The sequence below is a fragment of the Tauraco erythrolophus genome, chromosome 3, assembly GCF_009769465.1.
Source record: "Tauraco erythrolophus isolate bTauEry1 chromosome 3, bTauEry1.pri, whole genome shotgun sequence".
In the NCBI taxonomy this organism is placed as follows: domain Eukaryota; kingdom Metazoa; phylum Chordata; class Aves; order Musophagiformes; family Musophagidae; genus Tauraco; species Tauraco erythrolophus.
In genome coordinates, this window is record NC_141467.1 from 69,557,018 (window position 1) to 69,578,300 (window position 21,283).

The window sequence follows — 21,283 nt, forward strand, 5'->3', positions numbered from 1 at the left end:
AATGATTTTAATATGTTATTACTCACATGGCAAATGCTCTCTTAAAGAAAATAGCTATGAAAATATTTGTTTGTAGATCTTAAGGAGAAGAAATTAAGACCCAAAAATATTTATCTGAAATCATATTTAACTGATTTACAGACTATAATACAAAGAACGAACTTGCAAATGTAAATGGCATTTTAATGTAGAATTGACTTTGTTACTGAGATTTTTCTTTTCATGAAGCCATTTGCAGGGTAACAGAAGATCAGCAAGTGTGTGTGTTTGAGCTTCTCAAGTAAGAACAAACAAGTGGTCAAGAACCTAAAGAGATGATCAGCAACTGAAGGCAAAGACCAGAGAGGGATATTATATTAAGAAAGCAGTGCAGCAAATCCTAAATAGTGTAACTGCTGAAGTTGTTAGAGATGATGTAGGTGAACGAATTAAGGCAATGTCATGTACAAGGGCAGCTGTGTGGGCAAGGAGCCAGGCAGAGACAAAATGCAGAGCAAGCTAAATAAAGTGCAAGCCATAACATATAACCTCAAAAATACACACGCAAATAAAAATAAGTTATTGTTGCCACTTTTTTGATGCTCAAAACACATGCAGGTTAAGTTAAAAGAAATGGGCACACTGAAAGCATTTCAGAAGTTTGGATATTCAAAAAATAAAAAACTTCTACATAGCCACGTTATTTTGACTATTAATGTCTCTTTCTAACATGGCCAACTTTAGATAATTCACTTTGAGATTGTATGGTAAACAGTATATGGCAATATGAGATTTTTATACTATTATCATAGAATCATAGAACGGTTAGGGTTGGAAGGGACCTCAAAGATCATCTAGTTTCAACCCCCCTGCCATGGGCCTATTATACATCTAGCATCTTTCTTGAGAAAAACTTTGCAAAACAAGACTGCTAGAGCCTATAGTCTTTTCAGATCTTGCTGTTTTAAAGCTGCATTAGTGTCGATGTTTTTGCATTAAATAATTCTTATGCTTATTTTTTCCTAAAGTTTTTGAGAACTAGATCTCCAGAATTTCAGTAGGAGCCAGGTATCTAATTAATAACCTATTTTTTTTTTTTAAAAATCACTCATTCTGTTTTGAAGGCAAATGAAAAGAGGAAGATGATGAAGTCAGTCCTTTGCACATGTTCCAACCTCAGCTTTGCACTCTCCAAAGTATTTGCTTATTTTAGATGGTTTTGACAAGTGACATACTAGGCTGAGATGCGAACAAACTCTTGGACTTCTTTCAAATATTTCAACAATCAAAACAAATTGAAGTCGAACCCACAAATCCAGCTCCATGAAGGGAGGAAGCTGGACTGCGCACCTTTTCCCCATATATATACTATTGCACAGAATCATTTGGGTTGGAAAACATCCTTAAGATCATAGAGTCAAACCATTAGCGTAACACTGCCAAGTCCATCACTAAACCATGTCCCTAAGCATCACATCTACACATCTTTTAAATACTTCCAGGGATGGTGACTCAACCACTTCCCTAAGCAGCCTGGTCCAATGCTTGACGCCACTTTCAGTGAAGAAATTTTTCCTAAAATCCAATCTAAACTTCCCATGGCACAACTTGAGGCCATTTCCTCTCATCCTATCACTTGCTACTTGGGAAAAGAGACCAACACCGACCTCACTACAACTTCATTTCAGGTAGTTGTAGGGAGTGATAAGGTTTCCCTTCCCTCTCCCTCCTCAAACTGGGGAGAAGGGAAAGACCAGGGAGAGAATCACCATGTATTCCAGTAGAACCTCCCAAAGGAGATGATGCTAAAAAATCCCACAGCTATACAGAGCTGCTCGAGGGTTTAATCCTCCACTAGACTTGAACAAACCCCTGCAGATTTCACTGATGCAAGCTCAGTTTTTAAGCCAAGCACCTTACAAGCCATTATATTTGGAACTCTCACAGCATTCTCAGAATTTATAAAAGTACAGGCATATTAGCATGGGCAAACAAGTAATAATATCAACAGAAAATGACAAATGAGCCTTTACTTTGAAAACGTGGCTAACTGCTACCTTCTGAGCAAACATGCTCCATTCTGACAAAGGCAGACACATACCTTCAATATTGTTTTTGGACGTTTTTTAAAGTAAAGTTTTGGCTTTTCAATCACAGGAAGAGGAGGAAGTTTCCTAAGTTCTTGTAGGACAGCCATTGCAGCACGTTTCTTTGAGAGTTTCTTACTGTTGCCTTCTCCTTCTGCAGTGAATTCTCCTACTGTAACTCGTGTAACAAAGCTCTTCATGTGAGGAGGTCCACTTTCTTTAATCACCTTTTAAACAAAAATGACATCGAATCAAGTCACCCTGTAAGAATATAACTTACTGTTTGTATTTCTGCAGTGTCCTCACTACTAATGTAGTTTCCCTGCTAATTGAAGGCACTTAGATGGGTTTTCATAAAATCTGAACAAGTAGTAATGACAGTATCAAGTTTGAGGATAAAAAATTAAGGCTGATCTAACCATCATATTCAGTGTTTCACAGAAAATACAGCAGACCAAGATTTTCAAAACGATTTATACAACAATAACAATACAAAACAATAATGCATATTTAAACCAAGGCTGCTGTTTTTTTCCTTGTGAGGTGCTTCACGTACTAAAGAAATTTATGAAGATCCATCAGATTTTTGCTATTTCTCTCTATACAGCATATTCAAAGCTATGTTTGTATGGCATCGCTTCTGCTCATTCTTAATTTTTTTTTTTTTTATGATCTCGAACTTCAGTCTGAAAGGTCTGTATTTTTACACTGTCCTCGCTGCAGGCAGCACGCCTGCTCTGAACTCTTACCTTGCCAGAGTACACTACTCAGAGTGATACCCCATATATTTGAAAGGCTGCCACAGTCTCACATCCACGACTCTCAGCTGTCCCTCCCAACAGTACAGAAAGGAATTAACAAAAGAGCCACCATAACTCACACAAAAGCCAATCAGTTCTGAAAAGTTTCACTTATTCATTCACTTCCAAACATATTCAGGAGGACAATGAGAAAACTCATTTGAAGTACTTCTCCACTATTAAAAGTTACAATAATATGGGGAAAAATGAAGTTCTGAGCAATGTACCTTCCTTTAGCTCGTTTTCGATCTTCATTTTTACACACACACACATCTCCTTTTAGGAGGCTATACTGCTGGGATGCATTCACCAACAAATCGCAGCACTGTAAGTGCTAAGATAGTCATCTCTTCATGTATGCACCATATACTGGTCTGGATAATATCCATGAGGAATTAAAGACCTCATTTGGGAAAAGGTTCGGTTATTTTGTTTGATGGGCGGAAGCAGCTACCTAATTTAATCTTTGTTACTTGCAATGTGTATAAGGAGACATTAGAGCATCTGACAGGCACCGCTTTGAATTATCTTCAAAATCAATACAAATACATATTTTTTCTGTAGGTGCAATTACATCAAACCATTTGTTGAAGAATTGTAATGCCTGAGTGCAAGGGAACTGAGGCAAAGGTGCTAGAGCCTTCTTGGTGTAATAATTATATTTTTAATGGGCTGAAACCTTCAACCTTAATATTATTACAACATGTTTTGTATTAAAGTTCTTTTTATCAAGGTCATGTCCCTTGCATTATTTAGTTTTGCTGTTACACTGTAATGAGGTCTCCTTAGGCTTGTATTTCTTTTTTAAGCTCTCTTTTGTGGCAACTTCACCCAGCAAATATAATTATCACAGCATATATCAATAAAAAGACACAAAATGGAAATTAACAGACAACTTTGTCCGCATTTTCCCAGGATAAGACGACATCTGTGCCAGCACGCGACTTTTTCTGTTGTAGTGCAGAAGTGTTCCCACACTTAAGATTCCAGATAATGATTTCAGATGCGTTTTCAAGATCATCTCACTTGAAAGTTGCCCACTAGCTCTTCACCGCATGAGAAGGCTGTGGTGCTCTCAAGGCACTGACCCACGGGAAGCTGCACTGCCTGCATCAGAGCCGGGATGAGCCCTGTACCAGGATTTCGCGCTCTCAGGTGCAGTCGGGCTTCGTGTCAGTGCTGAACACCTTTATCATACTGCAGTGTATCCCATTCTGTTTTAAAGATGTATCTTAATCCATCCCTGTATACTGCTATTCAAGTATTACAACTCGTTGGCTGTAAAACATGGCTAAATTAACCTTGTTAAGGTCCTTAATCTTTATGTGGTCTTCCTAATACCACTATATAGGTGTTTCTACGTACATGCAATATAATGTATTAGTAAAGTATACAAGAACATCTATACTGACCAGATGAAAAAGGATAAAATAACTTGCTTAAGAAATGTAATTGCAGAGTTCCTAAAATATAAGTTTTACATAAGTTTTCACATGTATATATATAAAAATGCACAGAAATATATATATGTATATGAAAAAGAACATTAATGCAAAACCAGATTATATTTTCATATACATGAAAAAATATTTCTTCATATAAAACTAATGTATTCTGGTGTGTTTTTCATCTTTTTAACTTTTAAGTATGTGACACAAGCTAAATAATTGCCTGGAAAACATTCAAAGCAGTTTCTTTGTTAGTGTGCAAATGAAAAAAAGTCTGTGTTTGTCAATGGAATGAATCCCATAGGATTCAGATGGGATCCGGATCAAGCTAAACATCCAAATTTGGTAATTTAGCAAAAAAAATATTTACCTAACAACATTTTTGGTTAACCCCAGATTTTAGATCTTTTCACTCCACATGATTTCAAACAGTTGTGCTGTAAGCCTAGGGACAGAAAACACTAAAAAGAAATTCAGCCTTTGCTATCCAAGAACACTGTAGGCATTAGTACATTAAACTATTTCCTCAGTTGAAAGATACGACCCGTGGACCAAATCATGGCTAATTTAAAGCTGAGAATTTGATTAAGGGTGACAGTTCAATATACTTTTCTTTTTCTGTTCCACTGATTTAAAGAATAACTCTAGCAAGAGAAAACACATGGGGCCAAAACACATCTAAGGTCAAGTTACATCAAGAGTGAATTTTGCTCAACTTAATGAATCACGCTGACAAATGAAAAACAGCAGTATGATTACAACGAAAGAGCAACGTTGCTTCAATTATTAATGAGACTCCAGGTAGAAAATTCAACAGATTATAACAAGATTAAATGGAAAAAAAAAAATAGAGGAGACAAAAAACAGGTCAACAAAAAAATGTCACTTATTATCATAATTATAATAACCATGATTATTTAGGAGTTTGAAAATACCAATATATTTCCATGTGCTTGTGTGGGCAGACATACCAGATTTTTCCAGTTGAAAAAAAAAAAAAAAGTCTGGGTGTTTTATTAAAACTGGAGTGAGGAAGGGTGACCATCATGCCAAATACAAATGAGAGCTACTCAGTATGTCAATCATCTAATCTGAAAACCTTAATCCTCAGAAGAGCAGGAGCCAGATGGGTGTAAAACTTCCTCCTGAGAAGCTGCTCAGTCTCCCACAGTCAGCAATTTGGTCTGTTCCTGGTTCAAAATACAGAATCTCTGCATCACTGTGATCTGACTAGGACACAAGGAACTGCAACTCTTTTTCCCAGCAAAACACTGGAAGGGGCTGGAGGGGGCAGAAAATTTGCCTGTTCAGGCACTCTATCCCCTCACTCCTGATATTGAGAATGAAAAAAAGATATTATAGTGTTTGCTATTCTAAAGAAAGAGTACTCCAATCTAAAGAAAAAAACTGAAAATAAAATTACAATCTGAAACATCTCACCTTGTTCTAATATCTGAAGTTGTTGACCTCAGTTATGTCTTTTCTAGGCTCACCCAAACCCTTACTGACAAGCTGGAAATAAAAAATGTGTATGTTGCAAGAGAACCAAGAAAAGCAAGATTTTAACCTACCATCAAGGAGGGGATAAAAGGTAAAACAACCATTTTACAGCTATTCTAACAATTCCTACAGCAATCAGTTTTGTATCCCTCCTTAAAAATTGTTCATTGAGAGCCCCACAAATGCCCTACAGGAGTTGCATTTTGACTTAGAAGTTGATGAATAAAGGTTAGCTAAGGACACACCAGTAAGAAGTATGGAGTAAAGCTTGTTGTTTGTCAGAATTGAATGCTTTTATTTTAATTAATGACTTAATAGATAGAAATTCCTTAAAACTCATCCTGAAGTTCCTAGGCAATAAGAACCAGCCATTTTACACAAAACAGGATAGATAGAAGAAAACCACCGGCTTCTGCGTGCTTTCCCTATTTTCCACTCCTTGCACAATTCTGAGGACATGTTTACATAGAACTTTACGTATCTTTATGACCATTACTCCGTTGCATAACACAGCACTGTTGGAACATTGGCTAAAGCTTCGTCAGATGAAGGCAAGGCAGATCATTTTATAGCTATCACACAAAAAAAAGCTAGAGAAAGCTTTGATGCCTGCCTGGAATAACACAAAACCATTTGTAAATAAAATCCTATTAGAAACATCAGATCCTGGGGATTACCCATAATTGCTTAGCAGTTTTATTGAAATACAAGCCAGTACCAAGTTCAATCAAAATTCTATTTTAAAATGTCACTTATACTTAGATTGAAAGGCAGGAAATAACACGAAACCTGTCAGGAAAGCAAGAAACTGTCTTTTTTTCAATGTTGTTAACATTTTTTGGCAAGTGACACATTAGACTTTTCCTGTACTAAGTATCTCTGCCTTCATCCTCCCCTTACCAAATGCTCTCCCTTAAATAAGCTGAAACACAGGAATGAAGTTGAAACAACATTCAAAACGCTATCCCTCTTTTCTTTCCAACCTCCAAGCTATTCTGTGACCTGTGACCATGCATCTCCTTGTATTTTAGTATATTGATTTGTATGGAACTATTCCAAACACTTTTAAATGCTTAAGGTAGAAAATGATGTGTGAAAACTGAAACGTTAATTACGAGCTTCCTTTTTGAAACAGGCATGTGTTTCCATTATGTCTGACCTTTTTAAGAGTTATGTTCTTTCCATGTAGTGGCAAATTGAAACATCAATACCTCCAGACACCCCAGTTTATTCTTGAGATTTTACATTCTCTTAACTTTCTAATTAGTCCATAGTACATAGACGATATGTATGAAGTACAAACACGTTCATTATACTGAGGAATTCCTTAGTCAAAACCAATATTCTTTGTCTTTGGCTCTCTTACCTACCTTCTGAGAGATTTCTCAGATTTCTAAGAAGGTTCAAATAACTCATTTGACATTGGCCAATTTATGGATATGAGCCAAACATGTCAGCAAACTGCATACAGAACACTGAAAGGCATGCCACAGAATAATTTACTTTTTTGGCATGCAAATATGTGCCTATACTTCAAAAGGAAAAACACTAGAGAAAATAACCATCACCAGTAATGGCACTACCCACTTCCTTCACATATACTCAGTTTAAATGTAAACAAAAAGCAGAAAAATAAAACTTTAGAGAGCCACTTACATAAGTATTTTCTGCATTAAAAACAAAACAAAACAGCTTGTAAAATCTGGTGGTTCCTATCACAACAACGTTAGATTTTTACAACCAGTTTGTGTTAGAACTTTCTCATCGGAAAAATTTTCCTGTTACTATCACTCATTCTCCTGTAGTTACTTCATTGATAGCATTGGAGCTATTCCAAATATTCTTTATTCCTTAAGGTAAACAAAGGTGTCAGAAGCAGGTTGACAGATATAATCATATGAAATGTGAAAAAAAAAAAACCCACATGAAGGCTTAAGTAGAGATAGATAAGGAGTCAAACAGTGTAGACGATAAAAAGATTCTCATGACTTTCTGAAAACAGCACATCAGATGCAAAGTATCTCAATGGGAACTTTTTCGGTGTATGAATGCCTACAGTTAAAGCAAAGTCTTTGGCTGACTGTTTCGAAGATTATTTCAAATCAGATTGAGCGGGGCTACTGATTCTATTCCCCCAACCACTATACAGAAGATACTTGAACTGTCTTTCTGCCATCCACTTGTTTGCAACCAAGCATTAAGTCTCTAATACTTCTGAAAAGGCATCTAATTTAATCGTTAACAACTCAGTGTCTTAGACTCTGATTGTTTTATTTACAATTTGCATGAATTTAAATCTCATATTCATAATGTGCGAATATTATTAACCATGTTAAGTTTTAATGGAACCTTTTTATATTACTTTCTTAGCAAACAAATACGTAGCACGTACCTCAAAACTGACAGGTATATTGCGCTTCAAAGCAATTTCAAAGACTACACTGATCTCGGACTTGTTTGCATCTTTATCTTCTTCTGATTCTTTTCCTGTTTCTCCATTCTGAAAACGAAGAATAAATAATAATATTACAATTTTTAGAAGATAAAAAAATACAATATACTTCTCCCTTGATTTCTCAAAGACTTTTGAGTTCTCCTGTCATGCTGTAAATCAGTTTTTGTACATCCATCTCAGCACCCCATTATCAGACACCTGCTGACCGTGAAGCCATATATAATGCACCTATGTTTCATAATAAAGGAACACATTCGCTTTAATTTATAAATTAATGATAGATGGCTAAATAACTTTTATGGATTTTAATCTTATTAATGACATGGATAATACTGATCTGAATACACACTTCTTGTGTCAAACATGAGGATCAACACACCCTTTGACCTGTTTCTCAGTCTCTCTGTGGGTACCCCTTCCAAGCAAGGAAGAAGTACTCCTCTCAGAAGAAATTCAGTGAATCACCCTCACACTTTGACTGGGTCACCAGGTTACAGGTGTCCTCAGCAGGTCCAGCTGGTTAATGGCCCCTTCATCGACTTCCCTCTGGGAGTTATGACCAGTGTGAAAAGGTAGTGACAGCGAACAGCTTGCTCAACACGGAATATTATTTATTTATCCATAGGAACATAACAAACAGAGAGGCTAAGAGATAAAACAACAAAAGGCACATGCAAACATTATCCTGCCTAAAATTCAGCTTTGCTTTACACTTTGGGTTAAGTCTTATTTTTCTCAGACAACCACCAGCATGGGGATCAGTCAAAGAGTTATCGCCTTCTGCAACCGCTGCCTTTTGGTGTTTGTCCCCCAGGCCACATCTTCCTTAGTTCTCAGAGGTTTCACTTTCAGCTACTTTCAAACTGCAAAGCTCTGAATGTTTCAAACCGGGATCTCTCAACAGCCATGTAACCTTGGCCAGGCTCCTAATTTTTTATTAGCGGAGGTAAACATCAAAGAAACTTGGGCTGAATTAGGTGGATTCCTGCCGAGTTCCCATCTTACATAACAAAGTCTGATCTAAATCTTCAGCCACCAGCATAGCTACAAAATGCAGATACGGATTTAAAACGCATTCGGTTCTTCATATTAACAATGAAATCTGTCAATCTTTTATCTGTTAATGCAGGACCAAAAATGCAGCAGCGTACAGAGTTGGAGTACATTTTGCCTCATTAAATGGTTGCAAAATTTTGAGTCTGAAAAAGCAATGTACTTCCTTGACACTGATCTGGAGCTAAATACAAAGCAGTAACAAGGGCACTTAGAATGAAATTATGTAGGACCTCAAACTCATTTCATATAATGAAATGTAAAGTACCACTGAAATCAAGAATGTAGGTTATTATTTACAGGACAGGCAAAGCATTGATTAGGTTCATAGAGAAAGACCAACTGAAAAGAGTTAAAAGAACAATATTTAAAAGTAAAAATATATTTTGGGGACATGAAGAGTATCAAATGTGAAGAGTGGGATACTACTATCCTGTAAAAAACCTTAGTGAGAACCTTACTCAGTATTGTATTCAATTAAGTTTGTGCTTTAAAAAGGACACTGATAATCTGAAAAGCTGACAAAAAAAGCCATAAGGATGAACTGCTGATTAGAAAAAACAACTTTACACTGAGACACTTTGGAAACAATCAGTTCTATAAAAAGATGCAAAATTACTTCAGCATAATCTGTAAATGTATGTGGAGGACAGATTTTTTATATGTTTGTTACATTTAGCAAAGATAAGAAAATAGCAACTAGATAGAAAATGAAGCTCAATGAATTTAGAAGAAATACCTTGCAAATTATTTTTGAAATGGGGAATAACCAATCACTGGCATAATTTACATAAAATAACATGAAGCCCACTGGACTGTCACCAAGCCTTTAAGTCAAGAATGTTTAGGTTTAGGTTTTCTAGCTATACTCTAGCTTAACCAGATATGTAGAGTCATATGAAGAAACTACTGTTTAAAATGTCATGATTAATACAAACACATTGGTCCAGAAAATCCCCAATTGTCCTTTCTGCCCTTTCAATTTAACTCCGTGCATATTTTTCCACCAAACATAGTAGAGAGCCCAACCGTAAGTGAAGTATAGGGAGGATCATAAACTTCAACGCTTAGACCTTTGTACTGAGCAACACAGTTTCAAGCTTTAGTCATACAACTTCCCTAATATGTTCAGGAGTGTCTCAAGCACTTTGGATTTAAATTTGATCCTCATTCCACAACTGACACTTTAATTGTAAGGCCTTTCTTAGCCTCGCATCTATGAGGCAGCAGAGGTGCTCTGGCAGACACATAATGGCTCTTTTATGAAAGCAGGTTCACGTTCACCTGTAACCCTGCCCTGTTTGCTGATTGCTTCTTGCTTCTGCTCACCTTACGCTCTTCTACACGTTTGCACAATGAAGTACTAAGATGGCAGTACTCCTTTTCAGTGCTTTAATATGGATAAAAGATTTTACCCTTAATTAATTTTTAAAAAAGAAAAAAAAAGAGTATTTTGAAATGAAAGAATAATAAATAGAAGGCTGCATTAAGCAAACACGGCTGTGAAAGCCAAAAGGTAAACCCATGCATTTACTGTACTGTATTCCATGGATCCCATTCAAGTGAAATCGGCTGAGTTACTAATGGGATGCAGGGCTAGATCAGTATCAACAGGTCTGTTCTTGCTCCCCAGTCTCCTCTCCTTAGAAGCACAGTGGCAGTGATTGGGGAAGAAAGCAGCTCAACATAGTCATGTAATTGCAGCCAGTCAGACTCTAATGTGTACTGGCTCCGATCCACACATGATGTTTGAGGAATGGTGAGTCAATCATCTTCCATGACTGACCCAAGCAGGTCAGTTCTGCTGAAGGAAGTAGAGTTTTACTGAGCTGGATCATGTCCTATGGTGAGGGCACATCCCACTATTGCATAGCAGCCCTCTGTACACTTTGCATGACCAACAGCAGGGAGGAGCCTGAACCTTGGCATCATGAAGCCCTTAAACTCTACTTCAGCCAACTTCCACTTCTCTGGAAAGCTACACTCAGCTCCACACAACGAAGCCCTTTGTACTCCATCATGACTAAGGCATAGTGTTGTTACCTCCAACCTTCTCCAGTCATCTACAACTCTAACCCATGAAGTGACAGAGATGCTTCTTCATGACTAGCCTGCAATCAGCTCCCTCTACCCTCAGCATAACCAAGCCACAGAGGTTTTCCTGACTGATGACTCAAGTCTCTTACTCACAGACATCTGCTATTGAGATCCTACAGTATCCCAAAGTGGTCTTCAACTTCTGCATCAGAAACCCACAGTGCTCCTACAGGTCTTGCAAGTACTATGTGAATGTCTCAGCTAATCTACAGAGCATTGTCTCCTGACAAGTCTTCTCTATTTTTCTCACAGCTAATTGTGGATTTGATCCAGTTTACATATACATAACTTATGGTGATGAGAATGAAGTTACTTCATTAGCTCATGAAAGAGGCAACACTACAGCATGCTACAAGAATTTAGGAAACTCAAATGGCCATGACAACATCTTCTAAAAGCCCGCACAACCTAACAGACACTGATGTAAATAGACACTAAATAGACCCAATTAGGCAAGAATGTTAAGATTTTAATACTCTTGCTAGGTAAATTACATATGTACATGGGCTACATATATAAACAATGTTACTGATATACATTATTTCCTTCTGTCTACTACTTGTTATCCTATGCACTGAGTGGTTTAATTTCCATTCTGATTAATGGATAACTTGAATTCAAAGATTCTTTTGATAAAATACAATATTAAACATATAATTTTTAAAAACTAAGAGCATGCTGAGCTAAAAATATGTTTCAATAATACAAGATTCCTACTCAGGTTTGTGCTAAGGATTCATTATCAACTGATACATTTGACTGGAAATCAAAAGAGAAAGGAAGGTAATTAACAACGAAAAGGAAAACAGGGGTTCCTTCTAAGACTTCACATATTCTTTTTTAATAGTTTTCCTCTTTAAAAAAAAAAAATCAGTATTAATTATAGTAAGTGACTTTGAAGATAATTTCCTGATCCAGATAAATAATATAGCAAAACAAAAGGGTGAGTCAAACACTTTTTGGATCAAAAGGAGGACATAGATGCAGGGTGAGGCAGAAAGAACAAAGATTTTTTTTTTTTTTTAATATAGAAAATTATTTCCATTCTTAAAAAGCAGCTCAAAACTAACACACAAGACAATGAAGGTACTATTAGTAATGTTTTGTACTGTTCACAGGAGTCAACAGAAAGAGTGTACAAAATAAAAAGATTGTCTCCTCATGCATTTATTTTGGCTTATTTGACTGGGTAATTTTATTATATTTGTCCTTCCAATTTGCAAAGATTATTCTGAGAATAATTTTTCTGTTAAATATTGTTTTAATATATGACAAAATGTTTTCATTTTTAAGTAGGAATATACACCACCTACAAACACAGCAGCAAGAAAGCTACCTACTTAAAAACGAACAAAGTGGCTAAAAGCCTAAACCCATCAGACAGGTGATCAGCAGCTGTCAGAAAGCTCCATCAGTTTCTTAGGTACACTGGGGACAAGTAATTTCCACTTAAAAGATCACATTCATGGCACAACACACATTTAAGCCTAATAATTCATTCTCCATAAAGCCACTGATTAAATGGATATTTTCTCCTTTTTTGGTATAATCTCAAATATTTTATCTTATTTTGATTCTACTTTTTCTTAATCACTGTTGACAATCCCATCTTTAAACTGCTTACTTATTTTTGTTATTTAAGTCTAGTTCCATGTTAGGTGTACTGTTATAAAGAAATAAGACTAATAATTTTTCAGTATTACTTCTCTAATTACTGAGGCTAATATGAAAAATCACTAAAAATTAAACATTGAAAAACTGGCAATTAAATTGATTGATTTGGTATCTTAACGTGAAGATTAGGAACAGTTTTCTGAAACACAAACCTGAGGTAATTTTTCTGGAATAGGCTCATTCTGGAGAGCTTGAAGGGCCTTCATTGCAGCATTATGTCTAGCAGCTTGACGAGTCTTTCCTTCACCAAAAAACTCACTGTTGCCAACAGTTAACTGGACATAGAAAATTTTAGGCACTGGGCAGTGATACCTGGAAAGAAGTCATGAAAAGAAAACAACAATACAAGTTACGAATTTTAACCATCAATTTTATGTAACAGAGTAGTTGTTAGGGACAAAACATTATCTTTTCTCACAGAATAAGACTTAGCACTCAAATACATGGACTGTTCCTCAGCAAGGCTGTCAGTAACTCTGACAGCAGCTCCTACATGCAAATCAGCTCTTCACCAACATTTGCAGGGCTCTGCAACGAGCTCTACTATACTTCAGCCCAACAGCCCAGCCCTGCTCTCTTCTTGGTTTGAGTCTCGAGAAGATTAAACCTAAAGAGAACCAGAAGTTCCAGTGGAAGCCATGCCTGGGAGACAACTCCTGTCCCACAGGAAAGTGGCACTGACAAAGGAGGATTGTGAGGTCTGTCATCTGAAACCTGCCGGCATAGCTCAGCTCTTGGGGACAACAAAAAGTCAGACTGCAGAAAGTGAGGGATCTGGACATCATACTTCTGCTTTAAAGCTCAAGTATTGAAATTGTTGTAGAGGATAAGAAGGAATTCTCTTCCAAAAGCATTAACAGGGGACAGGGAGAAGCTCTCCTCCAACTCTAATAGCCAAACATTTTCCAGGAACTGAAAAAAAAAGCAGCAATCACAACCACATTGCTTTCCTTTATTTTTTCCATACTATAGAGAAATTTCCAAGTACAATGAGAGGGTTTGTTTTTCTGAGTATGTCTGAAAGACATCGAAGGAAAGATAAAGCAAAAAAATTGAATGTTTTCCTATGAACTGGCACAGCCACTATTCCTCAAAGGCGGCAGTATCTTTATTCACATCATCAACTCCACACCTCTATTTTCAGTAGCAGAAATAGGTAATCCAACCCATACTCCCTATCCTCAAACCTGTCTCTCGCTAGTCGCGAATGAAGAGATGTAATGTCATTCTTGGGTTTGGGAGGTCCTGCCACAGCACTGTGACAACTACAAACATAAGGGCTTGTCCACCTAAGCAATTTCTACAGAAAAGTAGTATTCCATCCCCACTTTCCGACTCAGGAAAAACAACTCAGCACAGATAATTAGTTCTAATCACTGTTAAAATTATAATCTTTTAAGAGAAAAGTTCTCCAATTATATTCTACATAGGTGAGGGAATTTGCTTCATACTCTTCGCTCCATGGTCTAGTCTGCCTGTGCTATTTCCTCAAACGAAGGCTTTTCCAACACACTGGAGATTCAGTCCTTGGAAAAATATATACCTATCAGAAATGATTTCTCATATATGACAAATAACTTGTACGTATTTTACAGCCATGTAAAAAAGCTCAGGATTGCAAAAGCGTGGCCAAAAGCTAGGTCTGTCACAACAACACAAGAATCACTCAAAAGCACAGCAAAGTACTACACTTTCCTTCTCCCTCCTAAAGGACCCTTATTAAAGTACGCTGTCTCCATTTTCATCTGTTGACATGGATAGTGATTTTTTTTGTATGAAGATTTTCTGACTTTTCATTAATAATTGTAAAAGATTTGTTCCAACTATGAAACAAAATTAAAAGTTCTTCAGATAGCAGCAGGCTTCAAACCCAAATAAGTATGAATAGGCACTCCAGCCTCAGTGTTGCTGAACTTTGTACCTAATTCTAAAAATACGTTTATATGGAAAGAGGAAAACCATAATACTGGTTCCAACAAGCCTCTGGCTATAGGGCCTCGGAGGGGTGAGCTAAGTTGCCTTTACGACATGCAAAAAGTGGGTATTTGCTTTCCTGTTTACAGTTTAACATAGTTATAGGGAATTATTAAGGCATAAATGGAAATGCATTTGCTTATGTAACATTTTCATAAAATTATAGAATAACTCAGGCTGGAAAGGCTCCTGGAGGTTATCTGGGCCATCACAGTGCTCAAAGCAGGGTCAAGCTCTGAAGTTACAGTCTTGTTCAGGCATTGTCCAGGGTATCATGGATATCTCCAAGGATGAAAATTCCACAACATCTCCGGCCAACCCATTCCAGTGTTTTGACCACTCTTTCTGGGAGAACTTTACAAAGCTTCTAAATGCATTATGAAACTCAAACACCACAGCACCATTTGTTATCAAAGCAGCTGTCAAACCAAAGAAACAGCTACTTCAATGTCCTTCATTGCTTCTGACATAAAGCATCCCCCTTCTGCCTCCCACTCCTTCTAAAAGGTACAAACACAATACCAGGACACTACCAATGTGACAAAATCTACAATAAAAAAGATAAAAATAAATAAAATAAACGCTTCAGACTGAGATTTACCTCAAAAAGAATGGTAGTTTTTCAAGTGAAAGGGACAATTTTGCCCTTTCCCTTCACTTAATGAGTTTACGTAAAATGCTTCCTATATCAACAATTCCCCAAGATTTATTAGTTTTATTTGGTTTGCAATATTGGTTTAGGGAATATTGAAAATAAATTAAAGGAATATGCAGGCAATAGATGTAAATAATACCTTGAAAGAGTTTATACCTAAGAATCAGGAACAGGGCTTTGACACCAAACATAGGTCAAACTGTATTTCCAAGGTGAAAAATATTACACTTCTTTAAAATCAAAGGAAAAATAACTAAAAGCTTCATCAGTATAGTCACCATCAACTCCACTTCTTCCACAGCTTCCACAGATTAGAGCTGTCTGTCCCTGGCTCCTCTACACCACTAATGACTCCTCTGAAAGTCTTTCCTCAGTTTACCACAGAAACACAGAATAGTTGAGATGGGAAGTGACCTCTGGAGATCCTCTAGTCCAAATCCCCTGCTCAAAGCAGGTCAGTTAGAGTAGACTGCTCAGGGCCACTTCGTGTTCAGTCTTGGCAATCTGCTCTGGTGTTTGACCACCTGCACAGTAGGAAAGTATCTTCCTTTCTTATGATTAAACAGAATTTCTTGTATTTCAGTTTGTGCCTCTTTTTCACTGGATACCACTAAAAAGAGCCTGGCTCCACTTTCTTTATTCACTCCCTTCACATATTTTATCCACATGGATAAGATCCCCCTGAGCCTTCTCCTCTCCTGGCTAAGTCTCAGCTCTCTCACTCTCTCCTCAGATGAGAGATGCTCCAGTCCCTTAATCACCTTAGTGGCCCTTCGACAAATTTGCGCTGGTCTGTCCGTGTCTCTGTGGTACTGAGGAGCTCAAAGCTGGACCCAGCACTCCAGATGCAGCCCTTCACCAGGGCTGAGTAGAGGGGAAGGGTGATCTCCCTCAACCTGTTCACAAGTCTCTTCTAAACAAAGCCCAGGATGCTGTTGGTCACCTTTGTTGCAAGGGCACATTACTTGCTCATATTTAACTTGTCATCCACCAGGACCCCCAGGTCCTTTTCTGCAAAGCTGCTTTCCAGCCAGTTGGCCTCCACTGTATAGTGATGTATGGGGTTATTCCTGCCCAAGTGCAGGGATTTACATTTCCCTTTGCTGAACTTCAAGAAGTTACTGTCTGCCCACTTCTCCTGGATGTTGAGGTCCCTCTGGATGGCAGAGGAACACTCTGGTCCATCAGCCACTCCCCCCAGGTTTGTATCATCTGCAAACTTGCTGAGGATACACTCTGCCACATCCCCTAGATCGTTAATGAAGATATTGAACAGTACTGGCCCCAGTATTGACCGCTGGTGTACACCACAAGTGACTGGCCTGCAGCTACACTTTGTGCCACCGGTCACAACCCTTTGAGCCTAACTGTTCAGTTTTCAAACTGCTCTCCGGCCATGCTTTATGAGTTCATGAGACAGTGCCAGTAGCCTTGATAAAGTCAAGATAAACAACATCCGCTTCTCTCCTCTCATCCATCGAGCTAGTAATCTCACTGTGTAAGGTTATCAGATGGGTTAGGCACAATCTTACCTTTTTTAATCCATGCTGACGACTTACAGTCATCTGTCATTGTTAATATGCTCAGAAACGGTTTTCAAGATGATATCCCCCATCGTCTTCTCAGGGACTGAAGTGAGGCTGACTGATTTATTATTTTCCCAGATCCTTCTTCTTGCCCTTCTTGAAAATAGGAGTGAAATTTATTTCTTCCAGTCCTCAGATACCTCCCCAATCACAGTAATCTTTCAAAGATAATCAAGAGTTGCATCACTATGACATCATTCAGCTCCCTGAGCACTCATGGGTGCATCTCATCAGGCATCATGGACCTGCCCTGTCTGTTTCAATGTTCTCCAATCTGATTCTGCTCCATCAAAGGTAAGTCTTACCTGCTCCAGACCTCCCTACTGATCTCAGGGACCTAGGCCACTCTTATTAGTAAAGACTGAGATGAAGGCATTTTGAGTACCTCCATGTTCTCCATGTCCTTTGTCATCAGGTCCCCTGCCCTACTCAACAGCGGGTCCCTAGTCTTCCTTTTGCTGCTGTAGAATTCCATCTTGTTGCTCTTGACATCCCTTTCCAGATTCAACTCCAGAGGGACTTCAGTTTTCCTAATCCCATACCGGTACACTTGTACAGTGTCTCTATATCCATCCTGCATCACAAACTCTGTTTGAGTTTAGTCAGAAGTTCCTTGTTCATCTATGTAGGCTTCCTGCTGCCTTTGCTTGACTAGCTGCACGTCAGTATGGAGGGTTAAACTGTTCTTGAGCTTGAAGGAGGTGAACCTTGACAAGCTCTCCTGGACTCCTCCTCTCTCTTCAGGATTGTTTCCCTTGGGATTCTTCCAAGCAGGTCTCTGAAGATACCCAAGTCTGCTATCCTGAAGTCCAGTTTGTGATCTGTGATATTTGCCTTGTTCTCTCCTCTCAAGATCCTGTCACTGTCTCATGGTCACTGCACTGACCCTAACCTTCACATCCCTGACCAGTTCTTCTTTGTTTGAAAATGTGAGCTCCTCAATTGAGGAAATGTAAGTTTCCTCAGCCACCTATGTCAGAAAGTTGTCATTTATGTACTCCAGAAACCTTCTGGATTGCTTGTGCCCTGCTGTGATGTCCCTCCAACACATACTGGGGTGGCTGAAGTCCCCCATGAGGACCAGAGCCTATGGCCACGGACCTTCTTCCAGTTACCCGAAAAACAAAGTACTTCATCTACTTCTTGATGATTCAGTCTGTAGAAGACACTCACCACAGTATCACCTGCATTGGTACACACTCCAGACCTGAATCAAAAACTATCAGCTGTATTATCACCCTCCCCAGGCAGAGCTCCATGCATTCCTGCTGCTCTCTCACATAAAGGACAGCATTCTGTTCTTGCCATCCTGGCCTGTCCTTCCTGAAGACCCTGTATCCATCGATTGCAGCACTCAATTTGTGTGAGCCATATCACCATCCCTCTGTGATTCCAGCAAGGCTGCAGCCCTGCAACAGCTGCACGCAGACTTCTCATTCCTCCTGTTTGTTCTTCACGCTAATTGTGTTAGTGTAGTAGCACTTCAGATAGGAACTCAAGTGTACTGATTTCCTAGAAAGGGTATAAGGACTTCCTCCTTCATGATGTCCTGTAGGCTGCTCCTTACTCGTGTGCATGCACTTGAGGTGGGATCCCTTCAGCCCTGTTTTGCTGGTTTTAGAGTCTCTCCTGTCAACATCACCCTTGAGTCTTTGTTTACTAAATTGGTCCATCACTTCCTCACTTGGTTATAGGTCAACTCCACTTTCCATCATTTTAAAGCTCTCTTGACCAGATAGGCCAACCTGTTGATAAAGATGCTTGCCGTACTTGGTCAGGTGGATCCTGTCTCTTTCAAGCATTGATCCTCAGAGAGCATGCCACAGCTGTCAAAAATCAAATCTCTGTAGTTATGCTTGTTATGTTCCACATGTCCCCTTGCAGTATCATTACTCCCACAATGCAGAGCAGCAGTAGGTATTAGTCTGAGGAACAGACAACCCTTGGCAGTCTCTCTACAATGACCCAGTCCAAGCCCTCAGTGAGAAGTAAACCCCCTTGCACAGCAGGTCAGGTTCACAGATGGTGGTCTCCATCCCCTGTGGTAGGCAGTCACCCAGTTATCACTTGCTGCTTCCTTCTGGTGCTGCTGCAGGACTCAGGCTTGGCTGGATTGGATGCTTCAAGAGCTCCCAGGCCCTCATCTGATGCCATGGCACTGAATCTGTAGTTGCAGATCTGTAGGTGGAGCAGAAACCTGCCTCCTGGTGTCAAAAGTTAGAAGCTTCCAGCCTTTGCTATCACAGGACTCCTCATTTCCAAGCCCAATAAGCACTGATTCTCCCTGCTCCTCCTTTGGTACTGTTAGGCGCTTAGGCTCTTGTACCTGTAGGCTCTCAGAGAAGACCCAATTGATCTCTTACTCATAAACTCTAGTGATGCACAGTTTGCTGACATCTTCCTGCATCTCCTTTAGTTGGTAATACAGATCCTCTGACAGTGCACACCTCCTGCAGACAAGAACACTGTCTCCCTATCATAGAATCATAGAATGGTTAGGGCTGGAAGGGACCTTCAAAGGTCATCTAGTCCAACCCCCCTGCAAGGAACAGGGATATCTCCAACTAGATCAGGTTGCTCAGGGCCTCGTCCAACCTGGCCTTGAACGTCTCCAGGGATGGAGCATCCACCACCTCTCTGGGCAACCTGTTCCAGTGTTCTACCACTCTCATGGTAAAAAATTTTTTCCTAATATCCAACCTGAATCTACCTCCCTCTATTTTAAAACCATTACCCCTTGTCCTATCACAACAGGCCCTCCTGAACAGCCTCTCCCCATCTTTCTTGTAGGCCCCCTTGAGGTACTGGAAGACCGCTATCAGGTCACCCCGGAGCCTCCTCTTCTCCAGGCTGAACAGCCCCAACTCTTTCAGCCTGTCCTCATAGGAAAGGTGCTCCAGCCCTCTTATCATCTTCGTGGCCCTCCTCTGGACCCTCTCCAGCTGGTCCATGTCCTTCTTGTGTTGGGGGCTCCAGAACTGGACGCAATACTCCAAGTGAGGTCTCACGAGGGCAGAGTAGAGGGGGAGAATCACCTCTCTCAACCTGCTGGCCACGCTCCTCTTGATGCAGCCCAAGATGCGGTTGGCCTTCTGGGCCGCAAGAGCACATTGCCGGCTCATATTGAGCTTCTCATCCACCAGTACTCCCAAGTCCTTCTCCTCAGGGCTGCTCTCGATCCATTCTCCGCCCAGTCTGTATTTGTGCCTGGGATTGCCATGACCCAGATGTAGGACCTTGCACTTGGCCTCGTTGAACTTCATGAGGTTGGCACGGGCCCACCTCTCCAGCCTGTCAAGGTCCCTCTGGATGGCATATCCAGAGGGATATCCCAGCTTTCAGCACTCCCTGGAGCTTACCTGAATGTCTAGAGAGCTGCGTCTTCCCTCTAGAGCTAGAACTGACTTGAGGTCTCTCATGTACCAGGAATAGTTGCTCCAGATGGTGCTAGGAACTGCGCCATGCGGTGCATTACCACTACTGTTTAGTACACACACACTGTCTTCAGCAGAGTTTCTGGCTCCCCTCTGCATGAATTGCTGTGTAAACTCTTGTATCTGCCAGCTGGCTTTGGGAGTGGTGCTCTAGGTCCTGCACCTATATAGGCTTCTCTCTAGTATCTGCTGAAAGGGTGCTTGATACTCTCTAATAAGGAGACAGCTGGAAGAAAGGCTCAAGGCAGCTTTTGATCAGGAGTAGCTGACAGAGCTTGTTGGCAGCAGCTGGAGCAAGCTAGAGGTCACAGCCTCCTGTAGCTGTCCTTTCCCTGCAGCAACAGGCACCTTCAATTCCTCAAAGAGCTCCCAGAAATCCTCCCATCATCCTTGAAGAAGTTCTGGGAACATCTAGAAACAGAGCCTGGAAAGTGCTGCATCTGTTGGCTGCCTCTGTTAGCTGAAGCTTAGCACAGGGTAAGCTCTGTCATGCAAAAGCAGTAGGCACTTTGATAGCACATCACACTTCATGACTTCCCAA

At 39.6% G+C, this 21,283-nt stretch overlaps 1 protein-coding gene across 1 annotated transcript in view; it reads right to left on the reverse strand.

Moving 5' to 3' along the window:
• STAU2 (staufen double-stranded RNA binding protein 2) overlaps window positions 1-21,283 on the reverse strand; it is a 175,912-nt gene that overhangs the window by 107,549 nt on the left and 47,080 nt on the right. The window contains exons 6-8 of the mRNA XM_086608697.1: window positions 13,246-13,405; window positions 8,207-8,314; window positions 2,081-2,293 (exon numbers count right to left, since the gene is read on the reverse strand). Coding sequence (XP_086464823.1) covers window positions 2,081-2,293; window positions 8,207-8,314; window positions 13,246-13,405 — 481 coding nt within the window. The remainder of the gene's footprint in view (window positions 1-2,080; window positions 2,294-8,206; window positions 8,315-13,245; window positions 13,406-21,283) is intronic.